This window comes from Ursus americanus, chromosome 14, assembly GCF_024610735.1.
Source record: "Ursus americanus isolate L20-20 chromosome 14, mUrsAme1.1.p, whole genome shotgun sequence".
Lineage (NCBI taxonomy): Eukaryota > Metazoa > Chordata > Mammalia > Carnivora > Ursidae > Ursus > Ursus americanus.
In genome coordinates, this window is record NC_142140.1 from 50055130 (window position 1) to 50081425 (window position 26296).

Consider the following 26296-nt stretch of genomic DNA (forward strand, 5'->3'; position numbering starts at 1 on the left):
ATATGATTATAAAGATAAATAAATAAAATAGAAAAAAATAAGAAGATGTGGTCCATATATACATTGGAATATTACTCAGCCATCAAAAAGAACAATTTCTCAACATTTCCTGCAACATGGAGGGGACTGGGGGAGATAATGCTAAGCAAAATAAGTCAAGCAGAGAAAGACAATTATCATATGGTTTCACTCATTTAGGGAACACAAGAAGTAGGAAGATCAGTAGGAGAAGAAAGGGAAGAAGAAAGGGGGCGTAAGCAGAAGGGGGAATGAACCATGAGAGACTATGGACTCTGGGAAACAAACTGAGGGCTTTAAAGGGGAGGGGGGTGGGGGATTGGGATAGGCTGGTGATGGGTATTAAGGAGGGCACGTAATGCATGGTGCACTGGGTGTTATATGCAAGTAACGAATCATGGAACTTTACATCAAAAACCAGGGATGTACTGTATAGTGACTAACATAATATAATAAAAAAAATATTCTATAAAAATGTATAAATAAATAATAGGAACATGGAAGACAAAGCAAGAAATTGCACAAAGGTTGCTGGAACACAGGACTGCCCAAGCCTCCTAGAAGATTGGACATTGACTATGATTTTCTCCACAGAAAGGAATGGAAGAGGGGTCAGAAGGAGCCTGAACTAAGGGTGGTGTGTGGAAGTATAGGCTGGTTTGTGAGAGCAATCACAGGCTTTTCTAAGTGCTTCATGGGAACATAAATGTTCTTTACACATTTGTCATAAGATTGTTGGAAAAATCCAAAGAATGTTTATTAACCAATGCCAATTTTTCCTGTTGCTGATGGCGTTACATACCTGGGTTAGAAATAGAACAGTGGCGGCTGGGTGGCTCAGTTCGTTAAGCATCTGACTTCGATTTCAGCTTAGGTCATAATCTTGGGGAGTCCCCATGTCAGGCTCCTCACTGAGCGTAGAGCCTGCTTAAGAATCTCTCTCTCCCTGTCCCCCAGCCCTTCACTCCCTCCCCCACACTCTTGCTCTCTTTCTGGGGAAAATAATGAAAAGACAGAACATTTTGGCCAGGGTGTCAGCAGCACACCACTGAATCTGAGTCAGCTGCCATAGAAGGATAGCTGCACCTCTCTACTCTAGGCCCCTCAGCAAACCCCGAGAAGAAGCATCAGGGGCTGCTGAGGCACATGGCTTTGTCCTTAGAACCACATGTGTCTGCGGGGTTGTCACTCTCTTCTCCATCTTACCTGGTGTTCTGGAGGGTGGATACATCACTGTTGAGGGAAGACAGTTTGCTTTTCAAAATCCAGAGGGTCATCAGAAAGAAAGCTAAATTGACCTTCAAGAAACCACAGAAGTTTTATTGAAAACAATTTCAGTCTGTGATCTGTATTGTAGTCTGTCCTACATCAATTTCACACTTAAGTCATTTCATATCAAGTAACAGTGTTAGAGTTTGTAGTTTTAGGACCAATCTTAGAAAACCAAACAATGCCATGACAATCCAGGGACATGCCTGCCCCTGTCACCCCCTTTAAAATTCTGCTCTTCTAATGACCCCAGCTAAGCATCAAGGATGCTGTGATGTCATTACTCACAGAGAAGATGACACAGACTGGTCCAAGGAAGCTCCATAGAAATCCCTTTTCTCGGTGGAGCCAGCAGCTGAGAAAGAGAGAGTAAAAAATGCATTAGTCCTTAGGAATACAGAATATTATATAAATTCATTCATTCATTCATCAACAAAGACTGAGTGACTCTTTTTGAGAGAGTCTGTCATTGGCTCTGAAGATACAGTAGTAAAGAAAGTAAACATGGCCTTAAAACCCACAAATCCCACATTAGTGGACACACAATTAGTCATACTGTAACAATAAAACAAAAATGTGAGGCTTCAAGATGTATCATTGGCTGTCATGCTTAGTTTGGAGTCTGAGGGATAAAGATGGTTAAGGAAGATTCCCTAAGGAAATTATATTTTTAGCTGGGATATTGACGTTGAAGGATGTTACTGAGATAAACAGGGTTGAAGCAAAGAAGCCCACAAACGTGTTAGATTTTGAGAGTCCTGTAATCCTAACAGTCTTTTAGGGGCCTTTCTTGCACTGCTCAATTGAATTTGTTTCCATTGGCTGCCAAACTCACCGACTTAGTTCTAAATTTGTTCATGGCTTTATTGAGATATATTTTATAGACCGTAAAATTCACCCATTTAAACTACATAGTTCAGTGATCTTCAGAATATTCACAGAGTTGTGCAACCAGTGCAACAAAATCTAATTTTAGGACATTTTCAACTCCTCCAAGAGAAACTTCATTCACATTAGCAGTCGTGTACTCCCACCTCCACACACTCCACTCCTCACCCTCCCCCCAGGGCACCATTACTCTGCTTTCTCACTTGATGGATTTGCCTAATCTAAACATTTTACATAGGTGGTATCATGCAATATGTGCTCTTTCATGACTGGATTCTTTCATTCAGCATCAAGCTTTCAAAGTTCATCCACATTGCCACATATTTTTATGGCTGAGTAATATCCCTTACTCTTTTTCATAGCTAAGTCATATTCTGCCGGATGGATATGTCCCATATTGTTATCCATTCATCGGTTGATGGACATTACAGTTGTTTGCAATTTTGAATACTGTTGCTATGAGCATTCATGTCCAAGTTTTTTGGGAACATATGTTTCCATTTGTTTGGGGTATATGCCTAGCATGTGGTAGCTATTTATTGAACTTTGTGAGAAACTGTCAAACCATGTTGCCAAGTGGTTGCACCATTTTACATTCCAACCAGCAATGTATGAGTGTTCCAAATTTTCCACATCCTTGCAAGCACTTTTTTTTTTAATTTACAATGACTTTTTTGTGCTTTTTTTTATTATTGAGATATAATTGATGAGTAACATTGTATTAGTTGTAGGTACACCTGAGCCTATATTTTTTATAATAATTTTTTATTATGTTTGTTAGTCACTTTTTACTGCCTGTCTTTTTTAACCATCACCACTAATGGGTATACAGTTAATATCTCACTTGTGGTTTTTGACTTACACTTTCCTAATGACTAAGGTGGTTGAACATTTTTCATGTGCTAATTGGTCATTTACATATCTTCTTTGGGAAAATGTCTATTAAAATATTTTGTCAGGGCACCTGGGTGGCACAGCGGTTAAGCATCTGCTTCGGCTCAGGGCGTGATCCCGGCGTTATGGGATCAAGCCCCACATCAGGCTCCTCCGCTATGAGCCTGCTTCTTCCTCTCCCACTCCCCCTGCTTGTATTCCCTCTCTCGTTGGCTGTCTATCTCTGTCGAATAAATAAATAAAATCTTTTAAAAAATATATTTTGTCCATTTTTTCAGTTTTTTATTTCTTTAATTAATCTCTACACCCCACATGGGGCTCAAACTCACAACCTCAAGTCAAGAGTCACACACTCCACCAACTGAACCAGCCAGGCTCCCTTAGTTTGTCCATTTCTAAATTGAGTTATTTGTCTCTGGTTGTTGAGTTATTCAATTTAATTTTCACAACAGCACAAATCAGAGGTTCTCTTATGATCACACGTTGGTAACTAATGCTTAGAGAGCTTAGGTCTATGGCTGAAGGTTTTACTGATACACAGTGACAGAATTCACTTTTGATTCTACATTAGGATAAAGGAGAGAGTAAGCAGGGCATTTCAGAACAATTGAGAGTGTGGAAGGCCATTTCAGGACAACTGAAATATAGACTAAGTAGAATGTAAGCAAGAGAGAACTGAAGTGTCCAAGAAAGACACCCGGGAAGAGCTCGGTCGATGAGGTGAACATAAGCTGTAGCAGCATGTTGTGGTTAGGCGTGCACGTCCTGGGAACTGACCTCCTGAATGGAGGAACCGCAGAAAATATTGAAAATAGTCTCTCCAAGAGAAACTACTACACCTCACTAAGACTAGAGAGAAAGGAGGCTGGGATGGTTAACATGGAGCTTGGTGGTGTCGCAGCCAAAAGTTGAGAGCACTGAAGACAATGGAGAGATCTGACTATTTTTGGAGCTCCACTAAAAGCATCATCATCACCCCCAGAACACAGCCAATATTTTTTTCTAACTCTGTAATTCCCTAACCCTTTATTCTGCAAACTTGGCGGCTATTTGATTTGACTGAGAACTCATGGGGGAGAGGGGAGCCTATGCTAGGGTGTTACCAGTACAATAGCCCACTACTGTCACATCACCAGCTGTCTAGGCCTATGATTTCAAGTGGGATCAACAAGAACTTGTCCAGCAATTTAAAAGGAAATACTGGAGAACCAAAAGACCATAACAAATTTTGAAAACCTCTGAAACATTCCTCTAAGTCTAAGGATGCATGAGGGTATGCCTCACTCAAAAAAGGCATGGGGTGCACCCAATGTTCATAGCAGCAATGTCCACAATAGCCAAAATATGGAAAGAGCCCAGACATCCATCAACAGATGAATGGATAATGAAGATGTGGCATATATATGCAATGGAATATTACTCAGCCATCAAAAGGAATGAAATCTTGCCATTTACAATGACATGGATGAAAATAGAGGTATTATTATGCTGAGTGAATTAAGTCAGTCAGAGAAAGACAAATCTCAGATGATTTCACTCCTTTGTGGAATTTAACATGAACCTTGGGAACGGAAGAAAAAATTAAATAACACAAAATTGGAAGGGGGGACAAACCATAAGAGACTCTTAACTGAGGGTTGCTGGAACGAAGTGGGCAGGGGATGGGGAAGTGGGTGATGGGCATTAAGGAGAGCATTTGATGTAATGACACTGAGTGTTACATACAACTGTTGAATCACTAAAATATACCTCTGAAACTAAAAATAAACTATATGCTCATTTAACTGAATAAAAATTGTTTTTAAAAAGGCATGGGGAAAAAAGAGAGTGCTAGTCTCTCACCTCTGACTGACCTTGAGGTTTTGTACAATCAGAAAGTGAAAGCTGTTATGTAAACTGTCCTAAGTTTGAAGGTGTGCCTTCTCACACAGATACCTTTGTAAAAGAACGCAAAGTATATAGGCAAAGCATTAAGGAAGTCTTCTGAGGAAACATTGGGTCACATTTAAAATATACTGACCCACATGTGACCAACACCCTAGGAACCCAGGACTAAAAATAAAAATAAGAACTTTAATAAAGCTAGCAGAAAATTCAGAAATGGCTAGTAAGGAGGGCACGTATTGCATGGTGCACTGGGTGTTATATGCAAGTAACGAATCATGGAACTTTACATCAAAAACCAGGGATGTACTGTATGGTGACTAACATAATAAAAAAATATTATTATTAAAAAATTAAAAATAAAACTTTTCCTAAATGTCAAAAAAAAAAGAAAAAAGAAATAACACACTTCAAGGAATGACCAATCTACAGAATTGGTCCAGGAGAGTCACTAAACAAACAAACAACAAAAAAAAAAACCAATATATCAGAAACAACATATCTGGGAGGGTGGAGGAATCTGATAACAGAGGTGTTACAATATATTATCTAATATATTGACGTTTAACCAAAAATTTATGATCTATCCAAAGAAACAGGAAAATGCGCAACATACACAGAGAAAAAATCAGTCAAAAGAAAATGTTTCCTAAGAGGTACAGATTTCACTTTGTAAAGTCTTTAAATCCGTTATTATAGATATATTAAAAACACTATACCATGTCTAAAAAAACAAAGGAAAGGGTGCTGGGGTGACTCAGTCAGTTAAGCATCTGACTCTAGATCTGGGCTCAGGTCATGATCTCAGGGTCATGAGATGGAGCCCTGTATCTGTCATGCACTGAAATAAAGTTCTCAGACACCAATCTGAGTGGCCACGCAGGCTGCCTCTGCAAGGGAGAGTGGTAGCAGCTGAATCCTGCACATACATTTTATTTTGTTTTTTATCAGAAAAGCAAGGACAGCTGCCTCAAAGCATGGGAAAGGGGTACAAAGGGATAGTAAAATCTTGAAGCCATAAAGCAGGCTTGCATTCTCCCCCACACATTGGCACCCTGGGAGTCAGTCGTGGGACAAGGGAGGACCAGGATGTATGAGCTAGCAATCGCCAGGTGCAGAAATGGGGGACTGAAGGTTACATTCTTTTATAGCTCCTAACTTACGCCCTGCCCCTGGGGATCATGGAATCCTGCTTCTACTGGGCCATTGAGTACAATAGCCTGAGAACAGGAACTCTGCTGACATTTCAGCAGCTTCCACAGTCAATCTTTAGGGTTCACAATATATTTTCTAAGAATAACTCCACAGCATCAGGCTCTGTGCTGGGCATAGAGCCTGAATGAGATTTTCTCACTTCCTCTGTCCCACTATCCCCTCTCTCCTTGTCTTTCTCTCAAAAAAAAAAAAAAAGCCGGCGGGGGGCGGGTGGTCATCAATAAGATTAACAGCTGACTTCTTGTCTGAGATCATGGAGATCAGAAAGCAGTGGAATAACCTCTTCAAAGTGTCCCCAAAAAATGATGGTCAACCAAGAGTTCCATATCTAGCTAAATTCTCTGTGAAAAATGAAGAAATTAAGGCATTTCAAGAAAAACAAAAATAAGATAATTCTTGCTTGCTGAACTGTCCTACAAAAAATACTAAACAAGTCCTTTAGGCTGACAAGAAAGGACACTAGACAGTAACTTGAATCCAAACAAATAGAGCCAGTCAAAGAAACTATGTGGGTATCACGAAAGACACTATAAGTATATTTTTGTTTATAACTCTTTTCCTTTTCTGTTTTATTTTTTTAAGATTTTATTTATTTATTTGACAGAGAGACAGCCAGTGAGAGAGGGAACACAAGCAGGGGGAGTGGAAGAAGCAGGCTCTCAGTGGAGGAGCCTGATGTGGGGCTGGATCCCGGATCGCCGGGATCACGCCCTGAGCTGAAGGCAGACACTTAACGACTGTGCTACCCAGGTGCCCCTCCTTTTCTGTTTTAACAGATCACTGCAACGAGCAATACTTATAAAACCGGGTCAGTGGGCTCGTAAGATACAAACATATAATTTTGGGAGGAGGAAAGGAATGTAGGAATATTGGGCTGCACAATGGTTTTAGATATGATATCCCAAGCATGAGCAACAAAACAATAAACTGGACTTCATCAAAATTAAAAAAACTTTTCTGCTTTAAAAGACGTTATCAAGAAAGAGAAAAGACAGATTGGTAGAAAATACTTGCAAATCACATATAGAGGAGGTCCTAGCACCCAGAATGTATTAAGAACCCAAAACCTCCACAATAAAAAGACAAATAACCCAGTTTAAAAATGGGCAAAGAGGGGCGCCTGGGTGGCTCAGTCATTAAGCGTCTGCCTTCGGCTCCAGTCATGATCCCAGGGTCCTGGAATCGAGCCCTGCATAGGGCTCCCTGCTCTGCTGGGAGCCTGCTTCTCCCTCTCCCACTCCCCCTGCTTGTGTTCCCTCTCTCACTGCTTCTCTCTGTCAAATAAATAAATAAAATCTTTTAAAAAAATAAAATAATATAATATAAATAATAAAAATAAAATAAAAATGGGCAAAGATTCTGAAAAAGCATTTCTCCGAAGAAGATAAGCAGGTGGTCAATAAACATGGGAAAAGCTTCAGCATCACTAGTTAGTAGGGATTGAAGTCTAAACCGCAATGAGATATCACTTCAAACTCACACAAAGGGCTAACATTCAAAATGTAGAAAGTTAAATGTTGATGATGTGGAGAAATTATATATGTATTATTGCTCCCAGGAATCTAAAATGGTGCAGACACTTGGGAAAATGCATGGCAGTTTGTCTAAATGCTACACGTAGATGTGCGACGTGATCCGGCAATCCCACAAATGGATATATACCCAAAACAAATGAAAATATATGTTCCCACAAACACTTACACGTGTTTAGTTGTGGCAGCATCATTCATAATGGCAAAAACTGGAAACAATCTAAGAGCCCATCAAATGAAAGATACATAAAACGCGGTATCTGTATAATGGAATATTATTTCCAAAACCATAGCACCACCGGGAGCAATTAACAACAAGGAACGAAGTCACGAAGTCACCATACTTGCAACGACCATGTGGGTCAGCCCTGAAAGCATCTTACAAAGGGGAAGAACATAGTCATAAGAGACCACATGTATGATTTCATTTACGTCAAATATCCAGAACAGGCAGAGCCACAGAGACAGAGGGTAGATTAGTGCTGGCCGGGGCGGGGGTGGAGGAGGGTAGCAGGAATGAGGAGGGAAGGCTGTGCACAAGAGGAACGTGTTCTAGAAAAACATCGTGGTGATGCCGCATGACTCTCTGATCGTTCTAAAAAACACTAATCTGTACACTTCAAAGGGTCAGGTTTACAGAAGGTGAAATATATTGCAATGAAAAAGTAAAACACGAAACTGAGTATTAAAAGTGAAGAGTGCTATACGGTGACTAACTTAACATAATAAAAATTATTATTAAAAAAAATAAAAATAAATAAAAGTGAAGACTACAAGCTCTGCAGCTTGACTGCCAGGATTTGAATCTCAGCTCTGCCTCTTACTAGCCAAGCACTTTGGGGCATTTAATTAAACTATCAGGGGCTCACTGGGCAAATGACTGTATTTACCTCATTGTGTTAGAATGAGGAGAAACTGAGTTAACACATACAAAAATGGGTAGAAAATTGCATGGCATAAAGTAAGTACCATAAAAAACTATAATACAATCGATTACTTCATTATTTAAATCAACTCTATTTTTCAAATAAAAAAACATCTTAAAGGATTTGGACAAAGAAGTAGATTCAATTTTTTTAAATGATGTCCTAAGCACTTCTTTTGACTTCAGTTTTGCTATTCAAACGACAGAGCTTTAAAGACTTGTGGCTTAATTATCATAATTTTCCACCAGAAAGATGTCCTAAGGATTATTACTTCATGTGTCTTCTCTGTATTATGCTCTAGCATAATAAAAAAAATGCTACTCTGGTTCTAGTGGTGGCCGTGCTCATGCAGGGAATTTGCATTTACCGGGTGGTTGTTCCATAAAGGCGAGGCCTGGATGCAGCAGAAATGGCCACAATTATAGCCGGGGCTGCATAGCCCACGGGGAACATGAACTTCTTCATGACCCTGCTCACGCTGGAGTAGTTGACCACCGTCAGGTTCCGCGCAGTGAGGAAGAGGTGCAGACCCTCCAGCAGCATCCAGGTGAAGGAGGCCAGGTAGAGGTAGTGTAAGGCACCCGCGATGATGGCACACAGCACCTGGGGGAGGACAAAGGTGCCCCAGGAGGGAATGTCAGGGAGGAGGGTGGCCCCAGGACCTGTCCCATACTTTGCCATTGGAGAGAACACTCATGCATATGGTCGAGTTGTCCGGAGAGGGTTTGTCTTCTAGTTCATTGGTCAATGTGAAATAGGCTACTTACCCCTCTAACCTCCCCGGGAACCAAGGACATTTTATTAAGGTATCAGTGCAGCACAGCTCCATGAACTGAGCACCCCTGAGACAGGGCAGGGGCTCCTCTGTGACAGTGTCAGTACCTTGATCTCGGTCCGGTCGATGGCCGTGAGGAAGAGCAGGTGGGCCAGGAAGAGGCAGATTGCGAGCTGCAGGTGGATGGAGGTGCTGGTGTTCTGGATGGTTTTGCACAGCAGGAAGGTGAGGGCTGCCAGGAGGAGGCACAGCAGAGAGAGGCCCAGCCCCCCATAGGTGATCACAACCAGCGCATAATCCTCTTCCTGGGACCCAGCAAAAAGAAGCAACAGGACATCACAGTCACATTTTCCTGCTCTGGGTAATGACCCTTCCATCTTTTGTCCCCCATTTTTTGGCATAGCAACATCAAGAATAGAGGAACCAGGTAAATTTGTTGTGTTATTAGTAAGTTCCTCCAGGTTCAGAATGCTAGAATTCTATGGGATTCGGACCTTATTAATTCAGGTCCTGCAAGAATTGAGGGAGAGGAGAGCCCTTACTCAAGACAAAGCCCCAGAACTCACAAGGGTTTTTTTTTTTTACTTTACAGGTCACCTGCATGAAACTTTGGTTTTGGTGATCCAGAGGAAGTGCTACCAGCTCACCTGGCTGGGGAAGCAAGCACACAGAGTTTCTCCTCTTACTCACTGGCTTCCCTGCTTCCCTCTGACCTCTGACACCATCATAACTTCCATTCTATAACCCCTGAGCACTCCTGCCCTGAAGACCCCTGTGGTAAGCAGAATTCTAATTTGGCAGTGATCAAAGGTATACACACACCTTCTTCCAATTTTTCAGATAAAGGCCAATTTGTGCTGCTGTGAAGGAATTTTGCAGATGAAATTCAGATGCTATATCAGTTGACTTTAAAAGAGGGATTTTATCCTGGGTGGGCCTGGTCTAATCAGTAAGCCCTCAAAAGCTCTGAGCTCTTCCTGAAGTAAAATCCAAAGTATGAGGGCATTTGAGGTGAGGGAGCTTCTCCTGCTGGCCTCAGGATACAAATGCTGATACACTACAACAGAATACAGAACCCACAATGGACACTCAATTCTATGGTCAACTAATCTTCAACAAGGCAGGAAAGAATATCCAATGAAAAAAAGACATTCTCTTCAATAAATGTTATTGCAATAATTGTGGACAGCCACATGCAGAAGATTGAAACTGGACCACTTTCTTACATCATAGAGAAAAATAAAGTCAAATGGATGAAAGACCTAAATGTGAGACAGGAATCCAAAAAAATTCTAGAGAACACAGGTAGCAACCTCTTTGAGTTTGGCTACATTGACTTCTTGCTAGACACATCTCCAAAGCCAAAAGAAACAAAACCAAAAATGAATTATTGGGACTTCACCAGGATAAAAAGCTTTTTGCACACCAAGGAAACAGTCAACAAAACTAAAAGGCAGCCTACAGCATAGGAGAAGATATTTGCCTTGAAGAAACTGCATGATATAAACTTCTGGTTTTTTAGAGCCCCTACATGTGGGGAAATACGTTACAGAGCAACAGGCGTGGAATGCAGCCCCTCTCAGGGTCTCACCTGCACATCATAGTGGGCCATGAGGACGGCAAAGCTGCTGAGGTGGGTGCACTGGCAGGTGGTGCTGGTGTCTCTGGTGGTCACCGTCCTGCAGCCCGTGGTGGACCAGTGACCACATCCATCCTGACTGTGCTCCCAGAAGACGCAGAACACCTTTTGCTTTGGCCCAGGGGTCGCTGACTGTAGGAACAGAGTGTAGGTGGGAGCTGGTGGTTCTGGTGCTCAGAAATGCTTATCCAAAGCTGGCTTGCAAAGGGCTTTCCTGGAGGAATGACAGACCCATGGGGGAGCCCCCCAGAACCTAAGACTGAGCTAGGCAGCAAGGCTGTGCCCAGGACCCAGACTCCTTCCACACCCACAGCCCCGTCTCACCAACACTCACATGGTGAGAGAAGATGAAGGTGATCGGGGAGCTGAGGTTCTGGGTGTCCCTGTTGCTCGTAAAGGCGGAGATGACATCTGAGAGCAGGACAGAGGGGACTCCTTGCAGCACGCCCTTCTGTGCCCCATGCAGAACTGCCTGCTTCTCAGACTCCAGGACCAGGCGGGCCTCAGCCAGCAACTTGCCCATCCCTGGCATGGAGATGAGGCCCACCACAGAAGGACCTGCAGGAAGAGGCCAATGTTGACACCTCAGGGTACACAACAGTGCCCCTTCCTCCTCAGAGGGACACTTTGTGGTGCTACCATACCCCCCTTTCCCTTTTATCCTCAGTTCCCTGTTTGTCACATCCTTGGGCATCTTGTGACCTGTCCCCCATCTCAGCCGTTACCTGAGTCACCAGATTCGTGCACCACATTCCAGTTCAGCAGCATCTTTGCCTGATTGGAACTCAAAGTGACGTTTGTGTGTCCTTGCTCCTGCACCGCGAGGGCCAGGTCTATAAGATGTCAGAGTCGTATAAGGGAGTTAGGTTAGTAATTCCACCTGGAGTGGTTGCTGTAGCACCATTATTTTTATACGTGTTTACACACACAGTGAATCACAGAGGATTATAAGAAAATACTATGAGCAATTGTACACCAACAAACGGGATAACCGAAAAGAAAGTGACAAATTCCTAGAGACACACAAACTACGAAAGTAATAGAAGAATGAAGTTGAACAGAGCTATCACAGGCAAAGATAATGAATCAGATAAAAATTCCCCCAAATGAAAAGCCTTGACCAGATATCTTTACTGGTGAATTCTGCCAACCATTTAAGTAAGAATTAACAAGAATCCTATGTAAACTCCTCCAAAAGTAGAATAGGAAGGAATACAACTAAATAATCTTATGAGGCCACCATCAGCCTGACAAAACCAGATAAATCCATTATGAGAAAACTATAGACCAATATTTCTAATGAGCATAAATGTATAAAAATCTTCAACAAAGTATTAGGAATAAATATAGCCGAGGAGGTTCAAGTCTTGTATACAGAAAACTACAGAAAAAAAAATGTTGGGATAAATGAAAGATCCTATGTAACTGAGAAAACATCTATGTTAATGGATTGAAAGGCTTAATATTGTTTAAATGGCAATATTTCCCAAAGAGATCTACAGACTCAATGCAATCCATATCAATATTCCAACAACATCTTTTTTTAGAAATGGAAAAGTCCATCCTAAAATTCAGAGGCCATTGCAAGAGGCCCAAATACCCAAAATAATCTTGAAAATGAAAAACAAAATGGAGCACTTACACCTCCTGATTTCAAAACTGACTACTAACCTACAATAATCAGAACAGGTCACTAGCATAAGAATAGACATATAAACCAATAAAATAAAATTAAAAGTCCAGAAATAAACCCATACATCTGTGGTCAATTGATTTTCAACAAAGGATATCAAGATCCTTCAATGGAAGAAGAAAACTCTCTTTAGCAAATGGTGCTGGGCACATCTGGATACCCACTTGCCATAGAAGGAACCGCACCTCACACAACACACAAACATTAACGCAAAGTGACCTACATTTATGAGTTAAAACTAGAACAGTTAGGAGGAAACACAGGCGTAATCTTCATGGCTTTGGATTTGGCAATGGATTATTACCAAAGACAATAAATACACACGCAACCAAAGAAAAAAGAGAGGAAAAGGATTTCATCAGAACAAAGGTATCTGTTCACGGGAGTGAAAAGACCACGGAGAAAGTGGAAAGACAATCCTTGGAAAGGGAGAAAAAATTAGCAAGTCACATGTCTCATACAGTCTACTATAGAATATATAAAGAACTCTTACAGCTCAACAACCAAAACCAAACAATGAATTACAAAGAAGGCAAAGGACCTGAATGGATGTTTCTAAAATATATATATACATACATACAAATATGCAACAATCACATAAAAAATGTTAAATATCAGTAGTCATTTGGGAAATGCAAATCAAAACCATGACAAGATATCACCTGACATATACATAAAAGGTTAAAAGAAAACAAAATGCAAGTGCCAAGTGTTGCTGAGAATGTGGATATGGGAAGCCCTGTGAGCTGCTGGTGCGGATGTAAAATGGTGCCGCCATTTTGGAAAAAGAGCCTGGTGGTTCCTCAAAAAGTTGAACAGAGAGTGACGTCATCACTCAGAAATTGCACTCCTATGTATGTATGCAAAGAGCTGAGAACTGTTATTCAAACAAAAACTTGTCCACCAATATTCATAGTAACACCATTCAAAATAGTCAAAAGGTGACAACAACCCAAAGGTCCATCAGTGGATGAATGGATACACAAATGGTACTGAATACATAATAGTGGACTATTATTCAACCATAAAAAGGAAAGCATTACTGCCACATGCTACAACATGGATTCACCTTGAAAACATGATGCCGTGTGAAAGAAGCCAGACTATAAGGTTACCTATTGCATGATTCTATAGGTATGAAATGTCCAGAATAGGCAAATCCAGAGACACAGAACACAGACTGGTGGCTGCCAGGGACTGGGGGAGGGAGAGAGAAGGGACTGCTTAGTGGGTACATTATTTACTTTTGAAGCGATGAATATATTTTAGAAATGAGGTGATGGTTGTACAGCTCTGTGAGTGTTCTAAGTGCCACTGAATTGTACACCTTGTTTAAAATGGTGAATTTTGAAAACAGTGTGGCGGTCCCTTAAAAAGTTAAAAATTGAGCTACCCTATGATCCAGCCATTGCACTACTCGGTATTTACCCCAAAGATACAGACGTAGTGAAGAGAAGGGCCATATGCACCCCAATGTTCATAGCAGCTCTGTCCACAATAGTTAAATCGTGGAAGGAACCGAGATGCCCTTCAACAGATGACTGGATTAAGAAGTTGTGGTCCATGTATACAATGGAATATTATTCAGCTATCAAAAAGAATGATTTCTCAACATTTGCTGCAACATGGACGGCACTGGAGGAGGTAATGCTAAGTGAAATAAGTCAAGCAGAGAAAGACAATTATCATATGATTTCTCTCATCTATGGAACATAAGAACTAGGAAGATCGATCATTAGGGGAAGAAAGGGATAAAGAAAGAGGGGGTAATCAGAAGGGGGAATGAAGCATGAGAGACTATGGACTCTGAGAAACAAACTGAGGGCCTCAGAGGGGAGGGGGTGGGGGAATGGGATAGGCTGGTGATGGGTAGTAAGGAGGGCATGTATTGCATGGAGCACTGGGTGTTATATGCAACTAATGAATCATCGAACTTTACATCAAAAACCAGGGATGTACTGTATGGTGACTAACATAATATAATAAAAAAATATTTAAATAAATAAAATAAAATAAAATAAAATAAAATAATAAAATAAAATAATAAAATAAAATACAGGAGGTAGAAAAAAAAATAAAATAAAATAAAATGGTGAATTTTATGTTACCTGAATTTTACCTCAATAAAACAAATCATACTTAAATATCAAATAATATCAAATTTACATTCTTCAAAATCGAACAAATAATCTTCTTTCAAAGATATTTCTATTTTGTTATCTTAAATTCTTCATTATAATTATTTCATCTACTGATAATTTATATTACAATGAAAATGTATATGATTTACAGTTTTATTCATATAATCTCTTAACTGGTTTATGAGTGCAACACTGAGATACAAGCATGGTCACACACTCTAGGGAGGCTGGGGAACAAGGAAGTGGGAACAGGTGGAACAGAGCCTGGGGCAGACCCCGTACTGACCTGTGCCTGCAGATGCATTGAAAGTCGGTGTCCCATTGGGCAGAGCCTGGCTAATATTTCTCAGGACATCTTCCAGGCCAACGAGCAGGTCAGTGGCCACACAGTGCTGCTCTAAGCGGGGCAAGGTCTCCAGGTCCTCAGGGGTCTCCAATAGCTCATCTACCCCCTGTATGAGGTCCTGGGAGATGGGGACACAGAGCTAGTGAGCATGAAGGCCCTGCCCACTCAGCCCCAGACAACAGACCCTGGAGACTCATTGGTGGTACTGGATCAGATTCTCCGGGTCTTTGCCCCTGGAATCCAGCCACGCAGAAATCAACCTTGTTCACAAATGCCAAGAATGACATCAGCCCAGTGTCCAGAAACAGCAAGAAGAAGTGACTTGTCAGTGCAGGGGGGTGTCTAACAGTGAGTGGGAATGCCTGCATGTCTGCTCTTCCCACCCACGCTGGGAGAGGAGGGGCCTCGGAGAGGAAGCCATCGTGTTGGGGCCAAACTTCCCAGGCCTCTGTGGGACGCCTCCACCTTGCCTCTCCTGGGATGTGCCTTTACCTGGATGGTGTTCTTAGCCAAGGCTGGCTTGAAGTCTTGGCGCAGATCTTGGACTCTTTCAAAGAAGCGGGACATGCTCTGAGGAGAGGGGACATGAGGGGGGTCAGAGAGCCTCACATGTGGGTGGGGGAGCAGATGGAAATGGGTGGATCAGGCTGACTGCGCAGAGGGATTCCTGGCCACTCACCTCGCTCTTGATTCCAGGGGGTGGGGTCCAGGTGGGGAAGGACATCTCTGCAGGGGATAGAACACCACTCATTAGGTGTGACAGTGTGTGTGCCTGTGTCCGGGGTGGGGTCAGGGGTCAGGTCAGACCAGGTACCTTCACAGATGGTGTTGGGCTGCTTATCCTGGAATCCGGGTTTGGGCTCCCAGCCCCGGAGGCAGCGGCACTTGTACGAGCCCACGGTATTGATGCAGACGGTGGAGCTGTGGCACGTAGGCTGCCCGGAGCTACACTCGTCCACATCTGGGGACACAGAGATGAGAGTCAGGACCCCTTTCCCCTCCGTGCCCTGCCCCCTTTTCCCTGTGTTACTGTCCCCCCTTGGCTGGAGGCGATAACACCTGCTGACTCCACACCCTGGTGATGCTGTGGTTACAGGAAGTGTGCAGAGCCTGACAGGTGGCACGTGAGCCCCGTACAGAAGTGCAGGTTGTGAATATAGAAATACCTTTGTCCCAGGTAGTAATTAGCTGCTGCCTGGAGTCTCCAAGGAGCCTGCTCCTCGGTACCCCAGCTCCTTCCCCGGAACCCCCCAGATCTCTTCCCATCCAGCCTCAAAAGAATTAACGCCTGGCTCAGCAGGGCATCCCCCAGGGCTCATTCTGCTTGGTTTGTGTGGGTGCCACTGACTATGTGATCAGATGTTCTGAGTGTGGGTCCGGGATGTGGCGTCTGAGCTCTGCACCTTCACAGACGGTGTTGTTTGGGCCATTGGGGGACCCAGGGACCGGCTTCCAGCCAGGGCGGCAGCGGCACTCATAGCCCCCAATGTTGTTGAGGCAGTGGGTGGAGGTGTGGCATGGGTTCTGCCCCAACGTGCATTCATTCACATCTGAGGACAAAGCCAGAGGGTTAGGGTCCCTCCACTCACCGCACCCATCCTGCCTGCCCCTTCTCTCAGATTCCCTGTACTTCAAACAAGGATGGACACACACACACACACACACACACACACACACACACACACCCCACGTCCCAGCCACCTAGCCTGTCAAGACAGAACTTTACGACAGCATTTCTACTGTAAAAACCCCATAATCTCGGATTGTCCCTGCAGGGTGAACAGGGTAGAAGCGTGCGTGTGAGTCATTCCAGACAACGCTGAGTCCCTTCACGTACGGTGCAGAATGGACTGGGTGTCGGGGGAATGAAAGGAGGGAGGTTCTGATGGGCCTCTATCCAGGGAGGTTGCAATGCTGACCTGCCCCCTCGTTGACTCGGTGGGTGGGGTAATGACACCACTACTGTCCCAAGCTGCACTGCTGTCGAACAGACCCCAGAGGGTCCGCCCTGCCCCTCACAGCCCAGGTTCCCTGTCTCCTCACTGCCTGCACTGAGCTTCCACCGGTCCTGAAAGTACTGCTGTCTCTCGACTCCCAAAGCTCCTTATGGCAGCTTGCTTCAAGATGACTCAGCAGGCACGTATCCTCCTTTTTCAGGCAAAACTAAGGCAAAGAGGGAAACTGAGTCATGGGAGCTGCACTTCCCAACGAAGGCTCTTACTCATTTCCTCCTCAACTGGGGACTGAGGTTCCCCTTCTCAGAGCTAGAAGAGACACTTCCTGCTGGAATGTGACAGATGAGGAGGGATGAGGCCAGGAAGTGTGCACAGAGGCCTGGCCTCCACAACGGAACCCCAGGCCCAGAAAGCCCTGCTGCCTCCCTGCTCTGTGGTGGGACCTTCCGGGGAGGTGATCCTTGGGCAGAGCAAACCCCTGGTGTTTCGGGAATCTGAGGGTCTTCTCCCTCCTCCTGACACTGCGGGATCCGCTCAGCCCCTCCCAGCGCAGCCTCACAGTGTCTTCCAGGGCCTCTACCTGTGCACAGATTCGGGTCACCCGGGTTGAGCTCCAAGCCCGGCGGGCACTCGCAGGTGTAGCTGCCCTGGGTGTTGATGCAGACGCCACGGCTCTTACAGACTCTGGGTTTCAGCTGACATTCGTCCACGTCTGCAGGGGGAAGAAGAGGGTGATGGGTGCCTGCAGCTGTGTCCTGGGATAGAAGCATCACGAAGGCCCTGCTCTCTGCTCCTCAGTGAGTGGGTGCCTTTTCTAATTCACACGGACGCGTGCTATGGGCGAGCATGGTGGCCCAGATGTTCTGTTGTCCAGATGTTGCCAGAAGTAGTCCAAGTCCTCCCCGTCTGCCAGCTCTGGCTCCCTCGGCCTCTCCCAGCAGCTCCCACCTGGGGCAGGGTCACATGACCACCCGTGTCCCAGTCTGAGGACCTGGACGAGTCCAGGGTGCGCCTTCCTGGGAACCAAGTGCAAGGGAAATCCTGTGTTCCCCAAGCAGGACCATCTTGGCTCCCAGTGATGGCTTTTGTCCTAATTTCCCAGAGCCATTGCTTGCTGCCTGAGTTGCCACTGGAATCCCGGTAATCCTAGCAGGACAGCTTGCTCTCATCCCCACTATCTCTGAGACTCCAGCTCCATGGAGATGGACCAAGACCCATGCCCGAGCCAGGCTCCTCAAGGAGAAGGTTTTCTACAGAGGAAGGGAGATGAAGACGATGCCAACCAGTCCTGGGCCACCCAGAGAGTGGACACCAAGCTGAGGAGGACAGTGGGGACTGATGTTCGGGCAAGCAACCTTGGGGAGATGAAGGTGACTTTTTCTGATTCCCATGAAGGCATGCTTGGACTGGCAGGAAGTGGTGAGAATCCACATCTGAGCAAGGCAAGTGGTGAGCAAGGGCTGATTGGCTGGAATAGAGAATGGGAGCTGATGGCAAGGGGTGGCAGGGGTTTCTGTCTTCTTGGCCATGTGTCCCCACAAAGGACACAAACCTATGGTCCCTGCAAATGGGCTCAGCCTCCATCTTCTGTCCCCAAGTGATATGAGTCAACATGGGCCCTGGGTTGACCCCCTTGGAAGAGCATCAGTCTCGGGGAAATTATACCCTCTCTTGCCATTTGTTCCAGATGAGACCCTCTTCCATTCACCTGAATCTCCAGGTATGTGCGGGGTGGTCCACATCACCCTTCCCACACCCAACACAACAACCTCCCAGATCCTGGTCATCTGATTTGCCATGGGCTGGTTAATGGAAATTATTGGGGAGAGTCAGGCAGAGCCTTGCACGGGGAAACACATGTAGGCAGAGAAGACAAAAACCCAAGTCAAGGTGCCAGGCGGTGTCTTCTCCAGGTGGGGTTGTTGGCCATGGTCAGGGCCAGCTGGGGAAGAGGAACCCACTCTCAAATCCCCCTCCTCCCATGTTTCTGGACATGGTCCCTGGATTATTCAGGGCCCAGGGGTCTGAGAGAGCTCCCAGTGTGGCCAAGCCCATGTGGGCCCCAGTGAGGTCAGGATTCATCATGGTAGTCACTGATGATGGTGAAGATTGGATATTGTGTTGGAAGACACATGCTCTCAGCTTCTGAAGTATCTTGATGCCATCTCTCTCGTTTGTTTTATGAAAAGAAGATGCCAGGTGGGCAAGGACATTCCAAAACTGCAGAAGTGATCCTCTACAGAGGGTTCTGCCTCGGGGGGTTTGGGAAGGGACAGGATACCAGGATGTTCTCTGATGCCTGGAAAAAGTGAGCTGAGTGACCTCAGACCTCAGGTACGAGGAGATGGAACACACAAGTCAATTCTTACCTCGACACATGTTCTCACTCTCATTCCTGAATGTTCTTGCCCCAGAAACAAGCTCATATCCTGGAATGCATGTGCAGTAGTGGCTGCCCTCTGTGTTCTGGCAGTCTGCGAATTTTCCACAGGACACTGTCGAGGACGGCCCACACTCATTGATGTCTGGAACATAACAGGGCAAAGGGTCACCTCCCAAAGCTGTGAGTTCCCATAGGGCAGAGGCCCTGGCCTCCAGCCTGACTCAGCCATAGGGACTGGAGAGAACTCACCTTGCAGGTGGCTTTCCTGGGACAGGTCTGAGCTGGAGCCAGCTGCTCTGAAAGTCTGCTCATGCTCTGCTCATCCCTGATCTCTGGCTGGGCCCCAGAGCACCTAGACTCAGACACTCTGCTGTGCCATGATGGGGGCTGGAAGGAGGTCTGCACCCCCTTCTGCAGGCTTTGTGCGGTAGACAGAGGCACTGAGTCCCTGCTTGCACTATTGGGGACCTGGAGGTGGGCTCCAGTCAGGGTGACAGTGGCACTGAAGGCCACTCTGGATGCTGAGTCAGTGAAGGGAGTCATGGCTGGAGTCTGTCCAGGCTAACACTTTTTCACACCCGAGGATAAAGCCAGGTGGTCAGGTCCCTGCCCATTGACAGCTTCCACCTCCCAATACAAACAGGGGTCCTAGTAAACCCCAGAGTCCTCATCAAGCACTCCCCCAGTTCCACTCTCAGGCATTTTCAAGCCTGAGTGTTTCAGTCAGTTAAGCTTCTCCGTTTGGCTCAGGTCATGATCTCAGGTTCCTGGGATCAAGCCCCACATCGGGCTCCCTACTTAGCGGGGAGGCTGCTTCTCCCTCTGCCTCTGCCCTTCCCTCCCACTCATTCTCTCTCTCTCTTTCTCTCAAACAGATAAATAAAATCTAAGAAATGAAAAAAAAATGCCCCAGGATGTCTCTGGAGGAGTCTTGCTACCTCCAACCCGGGAGGAAGTTTCATTTATCTGAGCCGTTGCAGATGTGAAATGAGGAAGCAGCATGCAGGTTCTCGCCGCTGAGTCACTGGGGGTGTTTCTGGTCTCTTATCTCTCCCTGTTCTTTAAGCATGAGAGGAAAGAGTCCCATTGGCCAGGTTCATTGAGTATCTCAGGGACCCACAGAGCAGGGGGTCTGACTAATCACTGGCTAAAAATAACAGTTTAATAAGAACAAGCAAGACAAGAATGCATCAAAATGCAGGGACAGAATGTTTTCTCCTGTACATTCCAATCAGGTCAATAAGACTTTTAGAGCCTGAAAGGACTCAGGACTCATGCTGAGTTAGGGCAGGCAACTGGTCTCCCCCAGACCAGTTTCCTACCTGAGCTCGTGGACATCCTTTCTAAGGCCCCAGGCTCAGGCCGTGGGTGTCAGCACCAGAACAGGACAGGATGTGGGAAGACACACACCTGACACATTCCTGTTCACCCCATCTGAACAATGAGACTGTCCTCCTCTGTTCTCAGATGGTGGCAGTGGCTGGACACCTGCCTTCAAGCAATTGGGTGGGGGGGAGCAGTGGAGTGCAGTGGGGGACAGGTGGGAATGAGGTGTGCGGGAGGGCAAGACATGACAATGAGAAATTCTCAGCCTAACAAGTGTGCTCCCAGGAAGGAGCTGGGATCCAGGCACACCATCAGCAGGGCTCCTTGCTGTGCTCCCCCAGCCACGAGTCTCCATAAGACACATGCACAAATGCAGGGGGATCCATTAGGGTTACCTCTTGGGCATGGAGGGGCTGGGAGGAGTCACAGCACCACCTTTTATTCCGTGGTAAACTTACTTTCTCCCCCAAATATTAAATGACACATGGATACTGAAAAGACAAAGAAAATGTAAAAAAATGAAAACAAAGAAAATCACCCATAAGTCCACTATACAGACTACTAGGAAATTTTAGGTATTTTTTTCTTATCTTTTCAAACGTATTAGGAGTAAATATTCTGGGTGAGCTCACGCTAGGAGGAGAGTGTGAGCTTCCAGGCCCTGGGTGTTTCTTCCCTCCTGTTGCTTCCACTACTCTCCCCTTTCCTTGTGCTATGAGAATCATCACAGTGATAACAGTAATAACCGTGATAATAGCTTGTGTTTGACAGTCTGCTCTCTATTAGTCTTCACATTTGCTTCACACACGTAAATTTTAAATGTCACTCGCACCCTGTAGGGTAGGTACAATGATTATCCCCGATTTATACAAGCAAACTGAGGCATAGAGAGGAGAGCATCTTCCCCCCATCACCTCCCTCCACCATCTCCACACCCCTCCAGCACCCCCAAGCCCCTGTACCATCACAGCTCTCCAAGACGCTGGTGAAGATCTCCCCAGACGAAGAAATGTATCCCGGGGAGCAGCGACAGGCGGTGGCATTGATACACATGGATTTCGGAGGGCACCAGCGAGCACAGTCTGTGGAGATAGAGTTTGTGGGGATAGAGACCAAAGTCAGAAGGCTCAAGAAATGGAGGGAGCCAGGGGCCAGGAGCCTCTGCTGGGAGCAGTGGATGGGAGGTGGAAAAAGGAGAGGGATGGCTGCCATTGAAAGAGGAAAGGACAGAAAACTGGACATTTAGGGATGTACAACTGTCTCTGTTATCTCCAGGAGACCAGAGCCTAACCTGAGGATATGCTGCCCTTACCCCCTTGCTGGTGAGAGGACCCAGGCCCTGGCATGCACTCCCCAGCTTATGTCACCAGTGGGGCCTCTGGGCAGACTCACCACTAGTCTTCTGGGCCGAAGCTCCCAATGACAACAGCAACAGCATCGAGAGTCCTGGGGCAGAAAAAAACAGAGAGATGACAAAGAGAGGAGATGGAGCTCCAGTTTCAACCCTTGTCCTCATGGCCACTGCATCCTGGGAGGTGGCTCTGAGGCTGCAGCTCATGGCTCTCCCAAGGCTCTTGTAATGTATGAAGATTTGAGGACCAGTCCTCTTCCCTCCCTCTCCCTGGACTCCCTTAGGCGTCAGTCACTATCAGACACCATCCTTATGGAACCCCCGTGCTACAGGTAAGGGGACAGAATATACACAGGTGATGTCAGGGACACAACTTAGGAATTCCAGCCTCTCCCAGGGGCACCTGGGTGGCTCAGTAGGTTGAGGTCCAACTCTGGCTTCTGGCTCAGGTCATGATCTCATGGGTCGTGAGAAGGAACTCTGCATCGGGCTCTGCGCTCAGTGGGGAGTCGGCTTGGGATTCATTCCCTCTTCTTCTCCCCCCCTCTACCCCTCCCCCCTCTCACAAATAAATAAATAAATCTTTTAGAAAGAGAAAAAAAAGAAATTCCAGCCTCTCCCGATGGAGGGGGTAAATCTTGCAGCACAAAGTCCTCAGATTGGCGTGCTCTGCCCATAGCCAGGTCCTTTGTTCTCTGGCAATGGCAGAAATCTACCTTGAAGATTTCCTTCCAGGATCATTCCCCCCTGTTTAACCCACATGTTTTGGGGCACAGAAGAACAGCATGGGTTTGGGAGTCAGCCAGCCCCAAGTCTGTGTCCCAGCTCACAGTGGTATTGGCCAGGCAGGGAGCCCAGGAATCACAATAGGGGGAGCTGGTGATGGGTGTGGGGTAAGAACTAAGGCACCAGCAGGTGGAGCCACCATCTCCTGGTTAGGTGGCCTCTCCAGGTGCAGCACCCATGGCTCTATGGTTCCTTCCAAGTGAGCTCCTGCCCTCCTACAGTGCACTGAGGGCACAGCCTTTTCCTTTATCTCCCAGTCTGGTCCTGAGCGATGAGTCACCGGACAGGCTCCATGGCATGAAAACCACGGCAGGTGTGAAGGAATCTCCCCTACAGCAATCACCTGGCCACCTGTTAGAGTCTGTCATTCCATTCATGGGAGGCCTGATGCTGCTGTAGAGGTGGGTTTTTGGGGTGGAGCCTTTATTGTCTCACAGCTCTGGAGGCTGGAACTCCAAGATCAAGGTGTCAGCAGGGTTGGTTCCCTTCATGCTTCTCTCCTACGTTCTGATGCTTTGCTGGCAAACTTCCGTGTTCTTGGCTTATAGTAACATTGCCTTGATCGTTGTCTTCATCTTCAGGGTCTTTCTGTGTGTGTGTCTACTTCCCAATTTCCCCTTTCGTAAGGACACCAGTCATACTAGAGTACAGATCCTCCCTACGTTAGTGTGACCTGAACCTAACTTAAATAACCACGTCGGCAATGGCCCTATTTCCAAACAAGATCACATTCTGGGGTACTGGGGGTTGTAACTTCAATGTATGAATTTGAGATTCACAGTGAAATCAGTAGACTCTGAGTAAAGTGGATTAGATTCTATAATGTGGGTGGGCATCGTTCAATCAGTTGAAGACCTTAGGAGAAAGAAAGACTGATCTCCTCCAACGAAGAGATAATTCTGCTTTCAGACTGACTTCAGACTTGAGAGGAAACATCAATGTTCCTGGAAACATCCCTGGGTTTCCAGCCTGCCCTGCAGATTTCAGACTTTCCAACTTTAACAATCTCATAAACCAATTTCTTAAACTAACACATTCTCTCTCATTCTTCTATACACACATATACATACATACATACATACATACATACATTTACATCTCTATACATATACCAAAACTTGGTTCTGTTTCTTCGGAGAACCTGGTCTAATATACGCCAGAAATGAGAAAGTTCTGAATAGTCCCAGTGTTTACCCGAGAAATAAATTTCACCAATTTTCTTCTTTGACAACTTAATAGAACTGAGTTAATACCATTCTTAAAATTTCTTCCCTGCTCTCCCTTACAGAGATAGTGGGAAAACCAGAAATAGAGCAAAAACCAGAAATAAAGCAAAGAACAGAGAAATTCTCAAACTGGATAGAGTTCCCGGGTAGCTTTAGTTGCCCTATCACCATTGTTGTAATTCTGCCTACCTGGCAGCAACCTCAGATGCCCGTTCCTCATGGTGCAGACACCAGCGAGCCCAGCCACAGAGGAGGCCGTCTCATCTTCATCTGGGTGTGCTGAAAAGACTTCCTGTTTTAAATCTGACTTTAAACATACTTCATCATTGGATGAGGGTAGATGAGCTGCTTAGTAAACTGCTGATCTGGATGCTTCTTTCTCCTGTTTCCCCATCGTGTACATCTCTGAAACCTCTCACTTCTCTTTTTAAGTATTTCCTTAGCATTTCTAGCAATCCTACTGAAAGCCTCCTTGACGGTTTCTACCTTTTTGATACAGGAAGACCTCCCCAACGTGAAGAATCGTTCTATTGGGTTTTGGCCCCTATGAGGTCTATGGTTCAGAGTGAACAGATTGTTTTTCATCTGGTGAATATCTATTCATGGACTTCTTTAAGTTTTTATTTTGAAATAAACATTGACAGCACTTTCAAAAACAATTTAAGTTTTTTTTAAGATTTTATTTATTTATTTGACAGAGAGAGAGACAGCCAGAAAGAGAGGTAACACAAGCAGGGGGAGTGGGAGAGGAAGAAGCAGGCTCCTAGCAGAGAAGCCTGATGTGGGGCTTGATCCCAGAATGCCGGGATCATGCCCTGAGCTGACGGCAGACGCTTAACGACTGAGCCACCCAGGTGCCCCTAAGTTTTTATTTTGAAATAAACATAGATTGACAGCAGTTTCAAAAACAATTCCTAGAGGTCCTTCCCTTGGTTTCCTACGAAAGATATATTTTATGTATTTATGTATTCGTATGTAACGATAGTCAAATAACTAAACAAAGAAACTGACATCAGCACAATGTGTGTGTATAGTTCTGTGACATTTTATCAGATGCACAGATTCCTGTAACTGTCATTGCAATAAAGTAGATAAGTATCCGGTCACCACAAAGCTCTGCGTCATGCAACCCCAACATCCCTAAACCCTGGCAGGTCTAGAACCAAGGTGTTTTTATTTTTTAACAATACTCAAAAAAGTCTGAAATTCATATTCATTGATAAAAGAAAATATTCCTGATATGTTTTAAAAGATAAGAAAAAGGTACCCCAAATGTTCCACTCTGTGGTGAAATTGTGGTGATTTTCTTTGCATTTTTTACATTTTCTTTGTTTTCTCCATTTCCATGCATTAGTCTGCGAGAGCTACCATAATACCTCGTATTAATGAGGTGGCTTAAACCACAGAAATTTATTTTCTCAAATTGTTTCTGGAAGCTGGATTCTAAGGTCAAGGTGCCAGGAGGGTTGCTTTCTGGTGAGGGCTCTCTCGTGACTTGTAGATGGCTGCCTGCTATCTGTGTCCTCATACGATCTTTCCTCTGGGAGTGGAGAGAGAGTGGGAGGGATGGAGGGAAGGAGGGAGGGGAAGGATAGAAAGAGAGAGGGAGGGACAGAGGGAGCGAGAGATCACTAGTGTCCTCTAGTTTCAAAGCCAGAGCTCTTCACTCTGCATCGCCCTGGCCACATGCAGGTACTGCCTTGTCCCCACCACTCGTCCTCTGGCCTGTATGCCCTTGAAAAACTGCTTCTGTGCTGCTCCCAGGACTGAGGACCAAATGCCTCACAACCTTGGATGTGCCTGACCCTCCACCACCCTGAAGCCTCTGTACCCTTAGAACCCACCATGGGATTGCTGAAGATCTCCCCAGAGGGAAATATGAATCTGAATAACCGCAACAGGCAGGGGCACTGAGAGGTATGGAGTCAGAAGGGCACCTCCAACCACAGACACTGTGGGGATGGAGACCGTTCTCAGAAGCCCCAGGGAATGGAGGATGCCAGCTGCCAGCTGGGGACCAGAGAATGGAGGAGGGGAACATTAGCTGCT

The 26296-nt window shown here is 45.4% G+C and overlaps 1 protein-coding gene across 1 annotated transcript in view; it reads right to left on the minus strand.

Moving 5' to 3' along the window:
* ADGRE2 (adhesion G protein-coupled receptor E2) overlaps positions 1-24873 on the minus strand; it is a 40230-nt gene extending 15357 nt beyond the window's left edge. Inside the window, exons 1-17 of the mRNA XM_045811964.2 lie at positions 24437-24873; positions 22277-22330; positions 21847-21966; positions 19545-19700; positions 17756-17887; positions 16624-16770; positions 16035-16181; positions 15900-15946; positions 15713-15790; positions 15161-15338; positions 11766-11873; positions 11375-11598; positions 10993-11172; positions 9509-9706; positions 8994-9229; positions 1576-1642; positions 1225-1316 (exon numbers count right to left, since the gene is read on the minus strand). Coding sequence (XP_045667920.2) covers positions 1225-1316; positions 1576-1642; positions 8994-9229; positions 9509-9706; positions 10993-11172; positions 11375-11598; positions 11766-11873; positions 15161-15338; positions 15713-15790; positions 15900-15946; positions 16035-16181; positions 16624-16770; positions 17756-17887; positions 19545-19700; positions 21847-21966; positions 22277-22330; positions 24437-24467 — 2195 coding nt within the window. The 5' untranslated portion in view covers positions 24468-24873. The remainder of the gene's footprint in view (positions 1-1224; positions 1317-1575; positions 1643-8993; positions 9230-9508; positions 9707-10992; positions 11173-11374; positions 11599-11765; positions 11874-15160; positions 15339-15712; positions 15791-15899; positions 15947-16034; positions 16182-16623; positions 16771-17755; positions 17888-19544; positions 19701-21846; positions 21967-22276; positions 22331-24436) is intronic.
* Between the last annotated feature and the right edge of the window lie 1423 nt (positions 24874-26296).